At 40.7% G+C, this 21,848-nt stretch overlaps 1 protein-coding gene across 1 annotated transcript in view; it reads right to left on the reverse strand.

Moving 5' to 3' along the window:
- Positions 1-2,580: 2,580 nt before the first annotated feature.
- HTR2A (5-hydroxytryptamine receptor 2A) overlaps positions 2,581-21,848 on the reverse strand; it is a 62,891-nt gene continuing 43,623 nt past the window's right edge. The window contains exon 4 of the mRNA XM_061133210.1: positions 2,581-5,929. Within this exon, the coding sequence (XP_060989193.1) occupies positions 5,130-5,929 (800 nt within the window). The 3' untranslated portion in view covers positions 2,581-5,129. The remainder of the gene's footprint in view (positions 5,930-21,848) is intronic.

Below are 21,848 nucleotides of genomic sequence, written 5' to 3' on the forward strand. Positions count from 1 at the left end.
TAATTTTTTTGATGTTCCTGGTTACCTGCCCTTTGCTGCAAAACTCCTATACATCCTAACTCTTCCCCTCACCTCCTTGGAGCACTTTCTCGTGGCTATCTGAAATGCGGTACCCTGGGCTGCAGTCCTCATTCTGCTCCAAGTGAAACTTAACCTGCAACTCTCACGTTGTGCAAATTCTTTCCAACAACTGGGGAAAATATCCATTAAGAGAAAGCTTAGTCATATTATACTGTTCTCAGTTTAGAACAGCACAGTTAAAGTCACAGATGTTTCTTTCAAAACTGTCGTTGTTACTGTGGATTAAAGCTCAGCATTAAGTTATAAAAGCTTATATAAATTATGAAGCGTCTGAAGGCACCTGTTTTTCTGTGGATCATTTGAACAATACTAGGGGGATATTTCTTGCCCTCAGATTTCTTCCCGGATTGTCTCTCTTGTGTTTAAAATTTTTGTCTTTGGTTTTTCCTCATGGTGGGCAGCTGAAGGGATCTGTGAGAGACAATGAGTTATCAGCTTGAGTTACTTATTTGTTGTTTAGTTGCTCGGTCATGTCTGACTCTTTGCAACCCCATGGATGGTAGCCCACCAGGCTCCTCTGCTATGGGATTTCCCAGGCAAGAAAACTGGAGTGGGTTGCCATTTTCTCTTCCAGGGGATCTTCCCGACCCAGGGATCGAACCCATATCTCCTGCATTGGCAGGTGGATTCCTTACCATCGAGCCACCTGGGAAGCCTGAATTCCTTGTTAGAAATACTTACTAGCGCTCCAGAAAAGAGGAGAAACTAGAGGGAATGGCGCATAATGTAAATAAGTTTTGATGTAAATAGAAAAAAGCCAGTGAAGGGAATTCTCCACTATGGTAAGAACAAAACAGAAACAAATAGTTGTCAAAAATGAGAACCATTCAAAAAAAGGACAGTAGAAGCTGTTGAATAATAATGTTGCTTAGCCCCCAGTTTTGTCTAGAATTTGCTCTAATGGCTAATAATGTATAGAGGGTTTTTTCTTTTTAATAACAACACATCTACAACATTTATAAGTATTTCATAGGTTATCACGCACAGTCATAGCCATGATCTCATTTAAGCAACGTGGTTAGTTAGCCAAGACAAGTACTAGTAGTTCCACTTTAGAGACAATGAAATTCAGGCCCAGGGAATGACTTGTCCACGTTCAAATAATCAGTGCACAGAGGGGTAAGATGGGGACTCGCATCTTTTGGTTCTAAGTCCAGTGTTCTTTCTCCTACACCAAACTGAGCAGGGGACAGAGTTTCTGCTTCAGGGTCAGATGACCCAGGCTGGCACTCATCACTTTTGTTGCCAGCTGTGTGACCTTAAGGCACGTCACTAACCTCTCTGAATCTCAGTTTCTCCATCTGTGAAAAAGAGGGAGTAATAATACACACCTGTAGGCTTGTGATGTTTCCATCAGGTGAAGCAAGCGAAGCAAACAACTTACTGCCTGACAGTAAGATAGGTTCTCAATACGTGGAGCTGGAAATACCTGGAAAAGATCCTTGCTATCCCAACTTCCCTTTCCCTACATTTAGAGGTGAAATGATGAATCAGAGCAACTTTCCTGTCTATTCAATGATACAGCATCTCTACTTTAAATAATTCTTGAAACTAGCTTGTGTGAAAATGTGTGTGTGTGTGTGTGTATGTACCTATGAATGTCTTTGGGTACACCTGTATATGCGTACCCACAGGTGGGACCAGATATGGTGATGGAACATGGAGCATTTGTCTGCTACAAATAACTAGAAACTGGGCTGTCACCATAAATCTAACTCAAGCGGGAGGGTGCTAGCTCTTGTGACTGAGCTCCAGAAGCATAGGCTTTGTACTCTCAGAATGCCTGGATGGTACTTGGAGCTCCAAGCCTGATCACTTGGGAGGTTTCAGGCAACTCTCTTTAGCAGATACAGCTTTAGACTCACAAAACTGCCTTTATTTTTGAGTATAGTTTATTTACAATTATGTATTCTTTCTCAAAATCGATTTAGCCTTGATTAAAATCATAACATAAAATAATCTTCACTCTATGTGTTCCATATAGCACGGAATAATTTAACACTTTATAAATATGTTTCATTGATGCACAAGTGGAGAGGCACCCTTTGGAAAAGCAGTTACAGTGACTTAGTTGAATTTTTCTATGGTAGCCCTTCAAAAAATGACCATGAGATGGTGCTGTGCCCAAGTAGATTAAGCATGTTTTAAACAGGTTTCTCTAACTATGACACTTAGTTCTTTTCTTCAAATGTGGAAGAATCTACCATTCAACTTAAAGTAAAATAAGATTGGTCACTCTACTTTAATATTGACTAGGAGTGAGTCTTTTAATCACAAATCCATAAATAAGTCAAGGACTGTTTCACTGGAGTAAGAGGTATGTTAAAAAGCCTTACTGGGAATTGCCTGGGGGTCCAATGGTTAGGATTCCCGTGCTTTTGCTGCCGAGGGTGTGGGTCCAATCCCTGTTCAGTGAGCTAAGATCCTGCAAGCTGTGTGATGGGGCGAAAAAAAAAAAAAACCCACCCAAAAAATTTAGTAATCCGAAAATCCCCAGACTTAACAAAGAGCCCAAAATTACCATTTTATTTAGGATCAATCAAGTATGTAAAAGGAACATTGCTTTCATCACCCTCATAGAATTGTGTTAGTCTTCCCACAAAATTAGGTAAACTTCCAGTTTATTTAAAGAGCTGACACCTCTGTTACATTTTAATCTGCTTTGACAGCAATGGAAGATCATAGAAACGTTAGAACATGAAATTCACATTTAAATTGACATGACACAAACATGCACATGTGTATATACTAAATGTTTTCAGTAATGACTCTTGCTTTCCTCCATATAAATATAGAAATATTGAATAAAGTGCATGGGAACATGTCTGTACAAGTTTACAGATACATGTTTGTCTATATACACTTGAAGGAATAATTATGGAGAGAAAAACATACACATTTGTAATATATATGTAGTCAAAAGACATATCAGGCAGTATTTATGTTCATTCTGACCAAGATTGAGTATATGGGTGTAGAATCTGTAGTCTTTACTATATAATGAGATGTGCAGAGTTATAAACTAAGGCAAAATACATTAGAGCAGAGACTTTTAAACCTTTGTATCAGTTAGTATGGTATAATCATTAAAATAGTTCAGTTCAAATGGAGCCTAGGTATTAGCAGCTTACCATAAATTCTAGCTTTGAAAAAGACACCTTTCAATGTACTTAAAAGGACATAATTATTAATAGGATAGCCCTAGATGCATTTCCAAACTACACAATGGTTTTTCCCACATTCTTTATTTTCAAATAGAGCTTTTTTTCCCAAATGTCATAGAGCAGAAAACTATTTTTGATTCATAGAGAGGCTTCAGTATTGTAATAACATATCTAACATCTGTTCCAATAAGAAAGTGCAGTTTAACTTAGAGTAATGTAATATCACGGTGAATTAACTGCTGTTCATCTCTGTCTCTTTAGCAAACTTTCCTACAAAATATTACATTACCACTTTTTTAGGGGTAGGGAGTCCAGCGTCAGTGAGTAATAAATGAGCTTGTTTTTCGGAAAGTGGAGCAAAAATTTCACTCAATATTTGGTAGTCAGAGTTGGGGTCAAGGTTGAAGTGCGTATTCCTAAATTAATTTGCAGATTTTGACCTTCAGTGGTATTTTCTCCCCTCCTTCATTTGGTGGGTATTCATGGGCAGCCAGTCAGGAAACTTACTGAGAAGACGATCCTCAGAGCAGAAACAAACCTGTTTCTGAGCCAGATGAGAAGGAAATAAATTGAACTGGTTCTCTAAATGTCTGTTAATTACTATTTTTGATAAGGACCATTGTAATTAGGTTATTTTTCTTTAAAGGCAAAGATCTTGTTTTAATTATTTTTATAACTTCATACCTAGGGCATTTCGTCACACATAGTGTACACTCAATCACCAGTTGTGAATCCAAAACTGAGCAGTTTTAGTAAATAACATACATTGATCTGAAAGCATTGATTTACCTAATGGATGCCAACAGGAGGGTCACTGCGTTTTACAGAGTTGTCCTAAGACCCCACGGATTGGCATGCTGCAGTCCATGGAGTCACAAAGAGTCGGACAATACGGGACAACTGAACAAACAAACCTAAGACTCTGCGGCTGTCAGTAGCCAAAAAACCTGAGTTTGTTCCTCAATCCTGACAGTTACATCAATACTGCTTTACTGCTCAGAGGAGTGCATGCACAATGCAGTCATTAAAGGGCAAGATACCAAACACTTCTACGGTGCTGGTTAGGAGAAGCGAGTTCTAGAAATGTATCTGGTAATGTCTGATTATCCTTTTGATAGGTTTACCTAGTAGAGCAAACACCAAACAAGACCACATTGGAAATTCAGAATAAAGCACAAGTAGTAGAAGAGAAAGCAGCAATAGTTACTAAATAACATTTAAAATCTTGTTCACTTCTGAGAATTAACTTGAAGTGCAGCAAATGCCAGCAGCTCTGTGAATATTTGAAAATGGCATCTATGGAAAAGCAGGAATGAAAAAGTTGTCAAGTATTTCTTTTAAGTATCATAGCAATACAGATTTCACAACACTGTCCTTAGTGTCTTTTTGTTGTTGTCATTCAAAATATGTATCATGGTAAGTTTTAAAGAGAATTTTTCTTTATGTAAGAGGCCATTATATGTAACCAATATTTCACTATTTAGAGCTATTTTTATTTACAGCAAAAGGTACCCAACTCATGCCATCAATTAACAACATAGCAGCGAGGTTTCCACTTGAAAATAGAAGATAATTTAGATTTATTTATGGCCTCATTGTAAATATACAATAAAAGCTAATTACTTTAAACACACATCATTTACAATGTTAAAAATAATATCGTCGTAAAGCTCACAGCTGAAATGCTGTCAGAATATTTTTGAAGTGCACGTTTTGTGGCATTGAACCCTGCTTTTCATTGACAGAATAAAATGAGGCATATAGATATTATTGTTGGTTCCACTAGACTGGCCTAATTTTCTCCAGTCTCCCAGTTTTTTCCCCTCCCAGAGAGGGAAAGCGGACTCCCTGTTGCCCTCCACGGTTGCTATGGCAACCAGTCCATCAGACACAGCTAACCTTTTCATTCACTGTGTTGCTACTGTCTGCAGGAGCATCTTCTGAATGCTCTTTTCCTAGAGCAACCATAGTGCAGTCATTATCTGTCGTCTTGTCATCTTTCTTCGAATTTTTTTTTGGTCCCATTTGGAGTTGACTGGACTTGTAGGCCAAGGCCGGAATAGTGTTCACTAAAATTAACTGCAATGGTTTTTTATTTTCCTTGTACTGACACTGAATATACCTGGAAAAGGCCGACCTATAGGTCTTATTGAACAGTGTATACACCAGCGGGTTGACTGCTGAGGAGAGGTAACCGATCCAAACGAACACGTTGAGCAGGGCTTCCATGACATCTCTGTTGCAGGACTCTTTGCAGATGACAGCCATTATGTTGGTGATGAAGAAGGGGCACCACATCACCACAAACAGGAAGAAGACGATGCCCAGCACCTTGCAAGCCTTCTGCTCGTTGCTGATGGACTGCATAGTCCTCCTGCCATAGGAGCCTGGCTCCCTGTGGATGGACCGCTGGAAGAGCTTTTCCGAAGACAGGGAGCTCTGAGGCAGGAAGCTGAAAGAAGCTAATTTGGTCCGTGTTCCAGGATCACTCACACACAAAGTGGCTTCTTTCTGGAGAGACTTGATGGTGAGAAAGTAGGTGATCACCATGATGGTTAAGGGAATGAAAAAGGCCACGAAAGAGCCAATGAGGACAAAGTTCTCATCCGCGAGTAAGCAACTCCCCTCCTTAAAGACTTTGGAATCGTCCTGGAGCCCAAAGACTGGTATTGGCATGGATATACCTGGAGATGGACGGAAAATGAGCCACGATTATTAAGGAAGTGAGTATATGAAGGCAAGGGCATTACTGCCTAATGGTGGCTGTTAGAACAATTCTATATCAGCGTTGTTTAAAAGCTTAACATATACTTTCAAAGAGAATTAAAATTCCCTTGGACTTACTTATCTGTTTCATTAAGTATACATTACATAGTTCCTTATATTTATATTGTCCTACATAGACAATCCTTTACTTATAAAGAAATAGCAATAAGTTAACTTTTCTTATGCTATGTTTTTCTGATTATAACATTATACTTATTGATTGAAGAAGAAACAGGCTGAGACTGAGATACTAACTGAAGAAGAAACAGACTAAGACAAAAAAAAAAAAATGACCAGTGATGCCATCACTCAGAGATAATCATCATTAACAATTTGATGATGTTTATTTTAGATACACATACACACACCATGCACACACATTTAAAAACAAATTCAGATTCTATTTCATGTACAATTCTATAACTCTGTTTTTCACCTTATGCATCACGAGCATGATTTATACAAATAACTTCATAAAATTAAAAACTTAATGTATTTCTTTCTAGAAAATTAGGAAAATGAAAAAAAAAAGTAACAAGTTACAAATAATAACATGTATTCTTGCCAGTCAGGGCACCCATAATTTGCTTTTTCCATAGTTTTAGTTTTCCATTTACATGCATATGTAAATATATATATATATATATATATGCAGGCAATATTTTATGTATAGCTTTAAATCTCATTTAATGTTAAATCATAAAACTGCATCTATTTTTAAGCATTTTTGAAAAATATGCTTTTCTAATGTGAATTTAAAGTAACTTTAACCTGTTTTGATTCTTTTTTTTTTTTTTTAAGAAAAAAAGCTTTTTATTATGGTAAACTTCTGACATATACAAACACCACAACACAAAATCCAGCACAATGAGCCTGTCACCCAGCTTCAACAATGATCATCTGGGGGCCAGTCTTGTTTCACCCATATCCCCACCTGCTGCAACCCTCCCATGTTATTTTGAAACAAACCCCAGACATCATATCTTTCAATATGTAAATATTTTAGTGTGTGTTTATAAAAGCCATGCACTCTTAAAAATCTTGATATTATCATGATACCATTCCCATTCCTACATAGAAATTTAATATTTCTCTAATAGTATTAAATACAGAGTGGGTATCCACATTCATAATGTCCCATAAAAGTTATTATATATTTTTTATAATAATTTTATAAGTAAAGCATTCAGAAGGGTGGGTTACAAACAAATTAGCAGCCATGGGCTTTTCTTATTGACAAATATAAGATTTGGGGACAGAATGAGCCAAATATATGGGAATTTGAGTCCATGGTCAAGTTGCCTTGTCACTCAAACTTGGGGAACTTTTAGAGTTGTTAGGCTCAGGCAGAGGAGGAGCAGAGGGGATAAAGGCAACAGTTGGCCTCTAATGACACTAGTTTCTCTCCCATGATGTTACGACTGGCCACCACCATCACTGTACAATTTTGGGGAAGTGGGAATGTCTTCCTTTACTGGTCTGGGAATGGTCAGGCCTGGAAATCATGTGTTTGTCATAAAGGAAGAATCAGGATGATGCAGAAAGAATAAATATTCTTTTTTTTTTTTCAGTTGTTTTATTTTTGGCTGTGCCGGGTCTTCATTGCTTTGCATGGGCTTTCTCTAGTTGCAGCGGGCGGGGGCTACTCTTTGTTGCATTGCACAGGCTTCTCATTTCAGGGCCTCCCTTGCTGTGGAGCGCAGGCTCTAGGTGAGTGGGCTTCAGTAGTTGCGGCACACAGATTCGGTAGTTGTGGCTCATGGACCCTAGAGCGCCAGCTCAGTAGTTATGCACGGGCTTAGTTGCTCTGCATATGTGGAATCTTCCTGGAAGAGGGATGTAGCCCGTGTTGCTGGCTTTGGCAGGCAGATTCCCATCCACTGCGCCACCAGGGAAGTCCTCAAATGCTCTTTTTAACTTAGTTTAAAGTTGCTTCCTTCGTGAAGGGTAGAAACCACAGCAGCACCCCGGAGAAAGTCAGCAAAAAGTTTCTATCTCCTGCCCATGTTTTCGGCTCCTTCAGAACTGTATAACAGGGGGTGCCCTGGTCCTTGCTTCTGACCACCATTTAGAGTCTAATAAGCAGTCACAAACCAGCCAACAACAGTTTCATTCTCTTGCTATCCATGAAAAACTTCCGTTGAGTTCATCTCCATCCAACCAGGGATCGGACTGTCCTAACCTCACGTCACCTCACACTGGCCATCCTTGCAAGGAGGGTACATCAGCTTGAGTTATTGTAATGCCGGACGCAAATCTTCCTCAGTGACATTGGCCCTCATGGTCACAGGCTGAACTGACAGTACCTGCGACTTGTCTGTGCAAGGCCATCCCAGGATTCTTGGAAGGTGGAGATAAATGACATCAGAACTATTCCTAAGGACACGCGATGTGCTTGATGACTCTTCATTTCCTTCATTCCTCTCTGTCCCTGGCCTGTTTCTGGGAACATGCTGTGGGCCAAGAAGAGATGGAAGAAATGTGGCTCCAACAGGAACATCCTCTGAGATTTTGGATACCTACCAGTTTTGCTTACCCTTCAAAAAACTCTTTTTTAGAAAAAAATACTTATTTTTAACTGGAGGATAATGGCTTTACAATATTGTGTTGCTCTCTGTCATACATCAGTGTGAATCAGCCATAGGCATACGTATGTCCCCTCCCTCTTGAACCTCCCTCCCACCTCCCACCCCATCCTACCCCTCTAGATTGTCACAGGGCATCAGGTTTGAGCGCTCTATGCCATGCAGCAAATTCCCACGGCGATCTCTTTTACACTTGGTAATGTATGTGTTTCCATGCTACTCTCTCAATTCGTCCGACCCTCTTTCCCTCACTGTGTCCACAAGTCTGTTCTCTATGTCTGTGTCTCCATTGCTCCCCTGCAAGTTGAGATGCAGTTTCTAAGAAGAGTGTTTTGTTTTTCTAGGTGTTTGCACTATCTATAGAAGGTGTTTCCTGTATTAATCTACATGATCTTTGTTAGTGTAGTTGTTCACTACTTAGAATGGATGCAACCAACATGCTTCCATGGATGTGGTGAGGATAACATGAACCAAAGATGCAGAGTACCCAGGACAGTGTTCAGTGCAAAGTAGATGTCCTACCAATGTAAACACAACAGCAGGCTTTCCCCAGGATTATTCAGATTAAATACATTCACTTGATTCTTCTCTAATTTTGTCATATTTTGCTTTGCTTGTATATTCTGAACTTCAGTGTATGAAAAAGTGAAAGCTGCTCAGTAGTATCCGATTCTTTGTGACTTCTTGGACTATATAGTCCATGGAATTCTCCAGGCCAGAATACTGGAGTGGGTAGCCTTTCCCTTCTCCAGGGGATCTCCCCAACCCAGGGGTTGAACCTAGGTCTCCCGCATTGCAGGTGGATTCTTTACCAGCTGAGCTACCAGGGAACCCCAAGACTACTGGAGAGGGTAACCTATCTCTTCTTCAGCAGATTTTCCCGACCCAGGAATTGAACCAGGGTCTTCTGCATTGCAGGCGGACTCTTTACCAACTGAGCTATCAAGGAAGCCCACTTTAATGTATAGTAGATCTTAAATCTAAAGAAGTTAAAAAGACTTTCAGCTATTGGCTCTATAGTTAATAAATAATGATGTAATTATTATCTTCTGCCAGGGTGACAAAGGGTCTCAATCAATTTTAATTTTGTCCAGCTAGAACTGTTGATTGCTTCTCTGATGTGATGAATTACAGCCATTATGATTTGTCATAATACACAAACAAAATACCAACCATCCAAAAAAAGTGTATGGTTTTGTTATTCAACTCTTAGCTGTGCATTTTCCTGATTAATACAGAGGAAGTCACCATCTTGAGAGCCCCTTGACCTATTTGTTTGTGACCTGGTAATTTATGTAAGTGGCAGTTCTCAATTAACCAGAATATAGGATTGCTTGAGACCAAATTCTTCAATCATTGGGAATTCAGATGTGTGTCCTTGTTTGGGGAGAAGACATTCTCTCTCTCTCTCCCTCTCTCTCTCTCTCTCTCTCATACACACACCCTTCCAGAATAGCCCAACTTCTGTGGTCAGGGAGGGAGAGGAATGATCACAGAAGCCGAGATTCCTCCATTAGCTGTCTGGGGTGAAGAGCTACTGTAAAGTGGGTGGGGCAAGAGGCACATGTAAGTCATTGACTCGGGGGACCTTGGTTAGCAGGGACAGAATGAAGCTGCTTAGGTCTTTAAATGGCCATTCCTCTTTACATGTAACAAAAACACCTTGAATGTTCTCATGTACCATTCTTTTCAGGGCCTCACTCATAGTAGATGGTAAACAAGGGTTTAGGGAGAGACTAACTATACAGTTAAAGTAATAGTCTGTAAAAGAGGGGGAGGAATTTTACGTCAAAGAAGCAGAACACTCAGAGAGACTTCGTGCATACAATAAACAATTCAAAATCGCTCCTACTGAGAGAGGAAGCTGCTGGCAGACAGCCAAGACTGTGGTCAGAGCCATCTACAGTGCTTTAATTTTCTGGTTGCTTTGTTTGATAATAGCTGCTTTTGAAGACCTGAGATCTCCTCTCACTTGAAATTTCTGCCCATAACGCATTTTCCTTTATGAACAAACAGACAGTAGTTTGAGCTACTCTGCATTTTAATATATTTTTCTGAGGAGTGGAAAACAGCAAACGAAATTCAGTATCAGTATCAGATCCTCCTTGCACATTGCTTATTTCTTTTTATTAAGACTAAGACAATGAAGTGAATAGGAACCTTAGACACCCAGGAACATGAAGGCTTTGGTTGGTGATCTTTCTTTTAGGGTAACCCTGTTTAGAATCTGTATGTTAAGTTTGCCCCTCTGGTTAACATCTTACCACAGTCAGGGTAAATGGCCTTAACACTGCAGCACTGACTGTGAAAAGCAAGCTTTATTCTCAGTCCCAGATTTTTATACTTTAATATCTTGGGACTGAAGGTATTTCTGAGACAGTGTTTCCTTGTGAAATAAGGAGCACAGATTCTCTGATAGGGAGCCAGTGGGAATGCCCAGGGCCTCAAAGACCAAATTTTGGTTCATAGGTTTCTTTCTCCTGGTACTACTCTTCCTTTGCATTTTAACACATGATGAGTTTTTTTTTTTTTTTTTTTTTAAGTAACAGGAATGGATTTACTAGCAGTTTGACATAAAGCACCACAAATGAAAACTGCAGGCTACTCATCATACTGTAGGGAGAGAGGTTGAGTATATAGGCCACCCGGGGCTGGGACTTACCATCCTTCTAGTACAGAGCTTCTAATATAGCTCTGAGTCTGCTCAAGAGTTGCTGAATTCCTTATAAATTGATGATCTGCTGACAAAGGCAGGTGTGCATAACAGTGAAAGCCAGATATGCGTATCAGTTACCCAGGAAATTGTATGTTTCTTCTTAGATAAATTCTGAATTTCTCTTTTTTTGCCCCTAAATAATCTTATTTATTTATTTATTTTTGGCTGTGCTTGATCTTAACTGCTGCTTGGGCTTTTTCCTAGTTGCAGCGCGCAGGGGCTACTCTCTAGTTGCCATACACGAGTACATTGTGGTGGCTTCTCTTGCGGTCGGCGGAGCACAGGCTCCAAGGCTCCTGGGCTCTGAGTAGTTGCAGCACGTGGACTCAGCAATTGTGGTTCCCGGGCTCTGGAGCACAGGTTCAATAGTTGGGGCATGTGGGATCCTCACAGGTCAGGGATCGAACCCATGTCTCCTGCATTGGCAGGCAGATTCCTTACCACTGAGCCACCAGGGAAGCCCCCTGCATATCTCTAATAATAAACTAGCTTTTCAAAGTAGTTTTACAGTTATTCATTTACTCAAAATTGATTTTATTTTTACAAAATTGTAAAAATGTCATCCACACTGCCCTATAGGCAGATAAACATTTTGCTTTATAGAAAAACTGAGGTTTAGCAAGCTTAGGTAATTTGTTTAGAATCACACAGCAATTTAGGGGCAAAATCAAGACCCAGTCTTAGGTTTTTCAGTTCTTATGGTTGATTTTTTTTACCTGCTTATTTGTTCCTTTTATGGTAGTTATAACAGTCTATGACTGTATCAGAGGTTCTTAACATTGGTTGTAGGAACACAGTGATAGCCTAAAATTTGCAAAATGTGTGTATATGTAGATTGTTTTAGAGAAGATAGAGCCTTCATCAGATTATCAGAAAAGTTTCTGCTCCCAAGGCTGTTAATAACCCCTGAATTATATCAGTGCCCTACCTACTGAATACACACACAATCCCCAATGGTCCTCTGTACCTTGATGCTTTCTTTTTCATTCTTTAATCTCAAAGTCGAAACTTTCTCTAGTGAGACATTATCTTTGAGGCCAGACAGATATTTTAAAACTGAAATCCTTATAATCAACACCTAGTTTCTTTTTTATATTGCAGTTATTCTCAACCTCATATGCATATTAGAATTACCTGGGGAGCTTTTGAAAATTTCTTTGCCTGGGCTCCATTCCCAGAAGTTCTGACTTTAGTATTTTGAACAATACTAATGCTCAGGTCCTGCTGGGACATTATTATTAAAACAAAAGAACACCTAGCTGGTTTTAATCTACAACCGGTGTCAAGAACCCAAGATGTATAGGATTAAAAGTGCAGTAAAAAGTGATGATCGTGAAATAAAAACCAAATCAAGTAAAATTTAACAATTCTGCCCTTTGCCTTCATTAAATAAATCTATTAATTTTCCAGCAGACTCAGGCCAACTTCTGCAGCAAACAGCAAGGCAACGTGGAGAACTGATGGAGAGGGAAAGAAACCTGCCCTTTATCCCTCCATCTTGAGCAGTAGTTAATTGGGGGAGAAAAGTGTTGAGTGAGGTTATTGTGTTAAGCCCCAAGTCTTTGTTGTGATTCTTTAACTATTATGACTAAATGTCCAAAAAGCCTTTCAAGCTTGTATTCTGCCCCAGTCCATATACAATTCTTGCAACAAATGCTCCAAGTCTGCTTGCGGTACATGCAGTTTTGCACTCACCGCCCAAGCTGGTGGCCTTGGTTCCCTGTCCTTGCTTCCTAGAAAGGTGACCTCTTGCTCTTCTGACCCTCACTCCTTTTCCATTGTGTTTATAGCCCAGAAGTTGTGCTTTTTTAAATTTAATTTTTATTTTATGTTGGTGTACAGTTGATCTAGGGCTTCCCAGGTGGTTCAGTGGTAAAGTATCTGCCTGCCAATGCAAGAGACGTGAGTTCGATCCCTGGGTTGGGAAGATCCCCTGGAGCTGGAAATGGCAACCCACTCCAGTATCCTTGCCTGTGAAGAAATCCCATGGACAGAGGAGCCTGGTGGGCTACAGTTCATTGGGTTCAAAGAGTCAGACACAACTGGGCAACTAAGCAACCACCACATAGTAACTAAGTATACAGCTAAAGTGCCTTAGTTACACATATACATATGTCCATTCCTTTTCAGATTCTTCTCCTGTGTAGGTTATTACAGAATACTGAGTAGCAGTCCCCGTGCTATACAGTAGGTCCTTATTGATGATCTGTTCTATATAATCGTGTATATATAGTAGTGTATATATGTTAACCCCAAACTCTTGATTTACCCCCCACCCTCACCCCCAATGAAGTTGTGCTTTTAATGTGATCATCTTGCACTGAAAGATCAAGAGACTGCATTCTGACTTGTTGAAGGTGTATTTTCAGCTGTGGATAGGATACCTGGAAGTCCATCCAGGTACCTCATCCCAGGCAGATCAGTATCTATCCACCACTTTCTTCACCTGACCATATGTCATGAAGCCCAGATAGAATCTGAATGATATGATGGAATTTGAAAAAAATGATCAGAGTCCCATTTTCCTGGTGAAATCACAACAGAGAAACTTTTCAAATTCTTTCATTCAACTTGTCATCTGTATTGATAATAATAAGTGGACATCACATTAGCTATCAATGGAAAAGTGTCATTTTCTAGACTGCATATTTAGCCATGTGCTCAAGAGCAAAGGTTTATTTACAAAATTTCATCTCTGCCCAACATGCATCTTTGAAGAACTATATCTTTTCTTCCATGTGTTTAAAAAGGGATAGATTTTGGAGTGATCCCTCCTGAAAGCTTGAAAAATGAATCTCACATGTGACAACTCATTTCAGGGCCTCTGGGCTTAGAAGGCGTGTGCAGAAACAGTGTCCCTAATGCTTGAGCCCACTCTGTGAGATCTCTGTGCTCTCGTCTTAATGTCATTATTCACCTTTCTTGATTCTGACACAGCCATGTGGTGTTCTCTGTCCTCTTTATGTCATAGCTTGAACTGTTCAGGAGGGTATTACATGCGGCTTGACTCTTCAGCTAGTAGGTCTGCCTGCTCCCACCTGCGTTTCCTTCCAGTGGCATACTTGGGGCATGGCGGTGTCCCGCTGCTGGAGCAAGCGGTCCCATTCTGTGTACCTGCAGTACTTCGGAGGGTTACCTCTTAATCCAAGCTCACCTTGTGGAAATACAGAAGTGCATAGCAGGAGAGACTCCTGAGGGCACAGGCCTTGGAAAGAAGTGCATTGTAGGAGAGAAATACTGAGAATATCTGGGGATGCAGAGCAGAGAGGAATATGGTTATCTATAGCACATTGGGTTGTTCCTAAAAGCCTTGAGCACCTGGGGGAAGGAAGATGCTCTGTACGCAGAATCTAGGAGGTACAGTCTCACCTCTCCATTTTGCCCCAGATCAGTTCCAATCTGTTCCAATGCCACTCCCTCCCCTGAAATGCTCTGCCAGCTCCTGGGGGGCTCTAGAATTTCTCTGTAGCAAGGACCTGGGATGGCAGTTGACAAGGCAACTTGTCTTATGGCTACATTTGTTTTTACTTTGACTGTATGATGAGTTGGGGGTGATCTGGAGTCTGTAGATGGAGATCATGTTCCCAGACCATAGTCTACATTTCTTTTAAGACATATCTCATGACACCATCCTTTCAAGATACCCCTGGTATAAAGCCTTCCTCTAATTATTTTTCCCTAAGATAAGAACCTGTTTCCTTTACTCTATAGACATTTATGTGTTGTGCGTGCTCAGTTGCTTCAGATGTGTCCAACTCTTTGTGACCCCTTGGACTGTAGCCTGCCAGGCTCCTCTGTCCATTTGACTCTCCAGCCAAGAATACTGGAGTGGATTGCCATGCCCTCCTCCAGGGGATCTTCCTGACTCAGGGATCGGACTCAGGTCTCTGCATCTCCAGCATTGCTATAGATCTTCATCACCTCCATAAATCATTTATATTGAGCTCACCCACCCTTCTAATGCCTTAGAATTTTTCTCTAGAATTGCCATTTCAACCATGAAATGATCATCTCATTATGATAATCGATTATGTGACATCGATTCTTTTACTTATTGCAGGTTCCTCCAGTAGCTAATGCAGGGCTGCTCATACTTGGGTCTGGGCAAATGCTTGTGGGACTGATTGAGTAAGTGAATGTAAAGAGGAGAAAAGATGAGGAATTACAAAGGTAAATTATAATAATACTTCTTATAGACATAACTTGAATTTACTGGGTTATTTCATAATGTTAGCCTTCATTTTTTCCAGAAAAACACAATAAATGAGCTTACCAGTTAGCCACCTAAGGTAGAGAGAGGGAAATCAGATAATTATGGGATCCTTAACTTGTATAATTTCTGAGAAAACTACATAGAGGATTAACCTGCACATGAGCTGACCATCTGAACAGCTAAAATCACAGGGAAAAGATGCTGTGAAATGCAGTGTCTGAGGAAGAATCAGGAGACCTGGGTTTATTCCTGTCTGTTCTGATTCATAACCTAGATCTAGGGTTGTTGTTTTTCTCAAAGTTCTCCGTCAGGTAAATTACACAGGTACATATTAGGAAACTAGAGACAGTGAGGAAAACACAGAATAAGGCATCACAAGACACAGGTTTGCATCCTGACTCTGTCAGTCACTAGCTGGGTGACCTTAGACTGCTTAATTATAAAGCCTCCCTCTGTAAGGTGGAGATAATAAAAAGAAGACTGCCCTAACTTACCTATAGGGTCTTGGTGAGAAAACAACAAGGTAATGTGTCTGAATTATCTTGTAAACTTTTAAGATGGCAGTTATTATAATGTCCTTGGCACTATGCTTGACTCTGTGAGTACCACAGAAGAACTTTGAGAACCTTTGTGAAGCCTAAGATCTTGCAGGGAAAACGAAATAGACACAGGTGATTTAGAAAGACAGCAGTGCAATATTTAAAATGGGTAACCCACAAAGCCCTACTGTATAGCACAGGGAACTCTACTCAATAATATGTGGCAGCCTGGATGGGAGGGAAGTTTGCGTGAGAATGGATACATGTATCTGTATGACTGAGTCCCTTTGCTATCCACTTGAAACTATCACAATATTGTTATTTGGCTATGTGTATGCACTCAGTTGTGTCCAACCCTGCAACCCCATGAACCGTAGCCTGCCAGGCTCCTCTGTCCATGGAATTTTCCAGGCAAGAATACTTGAGGTTATTTGGCTATACTCCAATGAAAATAAAAAGTTAAAAAAATAAAATTAAAAAAATAAACAAGAAGATAGCAGTGTAGGATAGAATGAGACCAAGAGGAGAAACAGGTGATGTGGACAAACACTCCTACACGATGTCAGAATGTGATGGTCATTGGGGGTTAGCATCTCTGGGAAAGAGTTGTGTAGGAGACTGTGTGGTTAAGCTGGGTTTCATGGGTGAACAGACTCTGGACAGGGGTCAAGTCTGAAGATAGAGGGGCAGGTATACTATTGCTGAAGGTATACTTCAGCAAAAGGTATACTATTGCTGACCAGGCAGGGCTGTCGTCCACCTGCCAGGGTGCACTTGCCAGCGCTGAGTTCAGCTGTGCTTGGCATGCAACTGTGAACTCAGGAGCAAGGGCACGTTTTTATCAGTGACAAGAAGCAGCTCCTTTCTCTGTGATAGCAGCCTATTTTAGTCATTCATCCAGTGATCAAAGATTAATTGAACATACGGAGAACTAGGTACTTTAGGAACTGACAGGAAGAAGGTGCTTAAGTCTATAATCACTGCAATTCAAGACTTCTGCCTGTCATTCATGAACTCATCAATCCAAATCAAGACTAGGGAGGAAGAGCATACAGAGGCATAAGCAGAAAATCTAGGTTTAGCCCTGGCATCAAATTGTTAAAATGCAGACAAGGTAAATCTTGATACATTTTTAAGGTAGGTATAATGCAGGATGGTTCCAAATAGGAAAAGGAGTATGTCACGGCTGTATATTGTCCCTCTGCTTATTTAACTTATATGCAGAGTACATCATGAGAAACGCTGGGCTGGAAGAAGCACAGCTGGAACCAAGATTGCCGGGAGAAATATCAATAACCTTAGATATGCAGATGACACCACCCTTATGGCAGAAAGTGAAGAGGAACTAAAAAGCCTCTTAATGAAAGTGAAAGAGGAGAGTGAAAAAGTTGGCTTAAAGCTCAACATTCAGAAAACTAAGATCATGGCATCTGGTTCCATCACCTCATGGGAAATAGATGGGGAAACAGTGGAAAGTGTCAGACTTTATTTTTTTGGGCTCCAAAATCACTGCAGATGGTGATTGCAGCCATGAAATTAAAAGACGCTTACTCCTTGGAAGGAAAGTTATGACTAACCTTCATAGCATATTAAAAAGCAGAGACATTACTTTGCCAGCAAAGGTCCGCCTAGTCAAGGCTATAGTTTTTCCAGTGGTCATGTATGGATGTGAGAGTTGGACTGTGAAGAAAGCTGAGCACCAAAGAATTGATGCTTTTGAACTGTGGTGTTGGAGAAGACTCGAGAGTCCCTTGGACTGCAAGGAGATCCAACCAGTCCATCCTAAAGGAGATCAGTCCTGGGTGTTCATTGGAAGGACTGATGCTGAAGCTGAAACTCCAGTACTCTGGCCACCTCATGCGAAGAGTTGACTCATTGGAAAAGACCCTAATGCTGGGAAGGATTGAGGGCAGGAGGAGAAGGGGACGACAGGGGATGAGATGGCTGGATGGCATCACCGACTCGATGGACATGAGTTTGGGTAAACTCTGGGAGTTGGTGATTGACAGGGAGGCCTGGCGTGCTGCAATTCATGGGGTCACAAAGAGTTGGACACGACTGAGCGATTGAACTGAACTGAACCGAATGCAGGATGGTGGGCTTCCCAGGTGGATAAGTGGTAAAGAATCCACCTGCCAATGCAGGAGATGCAGGTTTGATCCCTGGGTCGGGAAGATTCCATGGAGAAGGAAATGACAACCCCCTCCAATATTCTTGCCTGGAAAATCCCATGGACAGAGGAACCTGGTGGGCTACAGTCCACGGGGTCACAAAAGAGTCAGATGCCACTTTGCAAGTTACCAACAACAACAACAATGCAGGATGGCAGTTGGCAAATATTCTGGTCTCAAGACTCTTTCACATGTTGAAAAATTATTAGGGACTCCAAAGAGGTTTTGTTTCTGTGGGTTATATCTATAAATACTTGTTGTGTTAGAAAAGAAAGCTGAGAACACTTAAAATAATACTTTACCAATCCATTTTAAAACAAAACTAATAACTCATTACATATTAACATAAATAACATTTTTATGAAAAATAATTATGTTTTCCAGAACAAAACAGTGAGAAGAATGGCACTGTTTTGCAGTTTTGGAAATTTCTTTTATGTCTGACTTAATGAAAGACAGCTGGATTCTCACATATGCTTCTGCTTCAGCCTGTTACATCACATGGCATGTATCCTCTGGAAAATTCCACTGCACCCTCATAAAACAATGAAAGGGAAAAGAGAAAACGACACCTTATTTTCCCCAACTTTATCAAGATATATGACATATACCACTGTGTAAATGTAAGGTCTATAATGTGATGATTTGATACACATGCACTTTGCAAAATGTTTACCACAATAAGGTTGGTTAACATATCCTTTATCTCATAAAACTATCATTTTTTTTTTGTTGTTGGTACAGTAAGAACAGTAAAGCTTTGTGCTCTTAGTAACTTTCAAATATACAATATGGTATTGTTAACTACAGTCACCATGCTGTACCTTAGGTCCCCAGAACTTATTCATCTTATAACTGGAAGTTTGTACTCTCATTTCCCCCAACCCTCAGCCCCTGGTAATGATCATTCTGATCTGTTTGTAAAAGTTCAGTGATTTTAGATCCTACATGTAAGTGAGATCATACACTATTTGTCTTTCTCTGCCAGACATTCACTTAGCATAATGCCTTCAAGGTCCATCCGTGTTGTCACAGAAGGCAGGATTTCATCTTTTTTATGGCTGAGCAATATTCCCTCTGTATCTATACACACCGCATTTTCTTTATCCATTCATCAATGGACCCTTAGGTGTTTCCATATCTTGGCTATTGTGAATAATGCTGCAAACAACATGGGGGTATAGACATTTCTTCAAGACAGTGATCTCGTTTTCTTTGGATATGACGATAACAATGTTGAAGATGATGATGATGTTGGTGATGATAATAGTATTAGCTTGCTAGACTTCCTGAAAGTGTCCCAGAGATCCCTGGAACCCACACTGAAAACCACTGATAGAGAAGAAAAAGCCACCAACTTCGACTCAGAAAACTCAAGTTTGGATCCCCTGTGGCCTTAAGCAAACCACTTAATCCATCTGAGCTTTTTCTCCCATAAAAGGGGGGATTATTTAATAGTATCCCCATTAAAGAATTCTCATGAGAACTATAAATGAGAATTGCTCTACTGTTGGTAGTAAATATTAGGTCTTAACTTGTTAAGTCTTATTCTGTCTAGCAGACAGAAATAACAGAGAAACATGTTCAACAGCCTTTCTTAATGTACAGAGTCCTTCATTCTATCTGAAAATCTCTGCCGTGGCTGAAACACCAAGGTTTCATTGCAGACCTGGTGTGATGAGGAAACTTCTGCTGTTTTCCTTGTCCACTGAGCGTCAGAGCTTCCTGCTCCGTCAATGTCACATCTCTACCAGGGACTCAGTTCTGCTGCCACTGGGAACCTGACGCCTCAGCTACCTCCATGCTGGCAAAGACATTCTGTTTTTTTCACTTTGCTCTTTTCCATATCACAGTTTTGCCAAATGCTGCTCTTTGGAGGAACCTTGGCCATGAGTCAATGTCTGACCGGCAAGGAAGGCTGGGAATTTGAGTTCTGCCTCTTGGGAATTTCTCCAAATACAGAAAGGTTTGTTGGAAGAGAAGACCAGCTATGACTATGCCAGATACCCATTTCACCGGACCTAGCTATGGTGCGATTTGCAGCTGTTGTCACTGGGCTAGGGGCAGGGAAATGCCTTTTTCAAAGATGACAATGCTGGAATTCCTGGCCTTTTGCTACTTTCCTCTTCCTTCCTGTGATTGTCCTCGCTCTCTGTCATCCCTGCAGTCAGCATATGCTCAAATACTTAATACATAGATCAATCTGGAAGTTACATACCAATAGGTGTGAACTTAAATGTGTAGGGGACTGGTGTAGTCATATAACTGAGTTCTGTGTTGGAGTATAAGAGGATGGAAGAGTGGTGCTTGGTAAGCTGAACAGTGTCTAAGGATGATCAGGTTCAATTAAGAAAAAGACACACTGTGCAAGCCAAACAAAACATCTGTGCACCAGACCAATTTTTAATTATTCAATTAGCTTGGCACAGGTTTGGAGCTTTAAAAAGTTTTCTTTTTTTTGCATTGTGTATTCGCCCTGCCCCGATAGCTGCTGCATCTCCTGTTGGTGGGGAAAAAAGTTTTAAAGTGTTTTTAAGTGGATCCTTCTTTACACACATCTCTTATAGGTTTCTCATCTTGCCATGTTCTTGGGGTCACTGTCCCTATACTGATAAACTGACATTGTTTCTGCCAGAAGGCTCAGACATATTTTAATTTGGTTATTAAGTCCTCTGATCAAGCAGGGTCTTTCTCAGTGTGGGTGGCAGACACACTCCCCTTGGACACAGATCAATGCAATAGCCACACAGATAGATAAACTCTTGTTCTGACAGTGTCCCTGGAGGAGGGGGACACAGAAAGTCACCAACTAGTGACCCCCTTTTCTAACTTAAGCTACCCTTCTGTATCTCCCTCCTGTCTTAGCCACTCTCTCCTTGAACTGCTAGGTTTGTAGAGCTTTGTAGCTTCCCATTCTTTTATCAAAAACTCATCAGGGAAGATCCCCTGGAGGAGGAAATGACGAGCCACTTTAGTATTCTTGCCTGGGAAATCCCTAGGACAGAGTAACCTGGTGGGCTATGGTCCACCACGTCACAAAGAGTCAGACACGACTGAAGTGGCTGAGCATGCAGGCATGCACTGGTTGGCCAAGACCTCTAAACTTCCCATCTGGTTTAAGGAAGCCTGAGATGAAGAACTTTGGGTTTTGATTTCTCCCAGACTGTATTTTCAGTGAGTGATAATAAAATTGCTACTCAGTAAGATTTCATTTATTCTAACTTTTACAAAGTTATGTTGTTCAATCGCTAAGTTGTGTCCAACTCTTTGCAACCCCATGGACTGCAACACGCCAGGCTTCCCTGTCCTTCACTATCTCCCCAAGTTTGCTCAATCTCATGTCTATTGTGTCGAAGATGCCATCAAACCATCTCACCCTCTGTCACCCCCTTCTCCTCCTGCCTTCAATCATTTCCAGTATCAGGGTCTTTTCCAATGAATCAGCTCTTTGCATCAGGTGGTCAAAGTATTGGAGCTTCAGCTTCAGCATAAGTCCTTCCAGTGAATATTCAGGTTGATTTCCTTTGGGATTGACTGGTTTGATCTCCTTGCTGTCCAAGGGATTCTCAAGAGTCCACATCATAATTTGAAAGCATCAATTCTTTGGCACTAA

This window comes from Dama dama, chromosome 30 (genome assembly GCF_033118175.1).
Source record: "Dama dama isolate Ldn47 chromosome 30, ASM3311817v1, whole genome shotgun sequence".
NCBI lineage: Eukaryota > Metazoa > Chordata > Mammalia > Artiodactyla > Cervidae > Dama > Dama dama.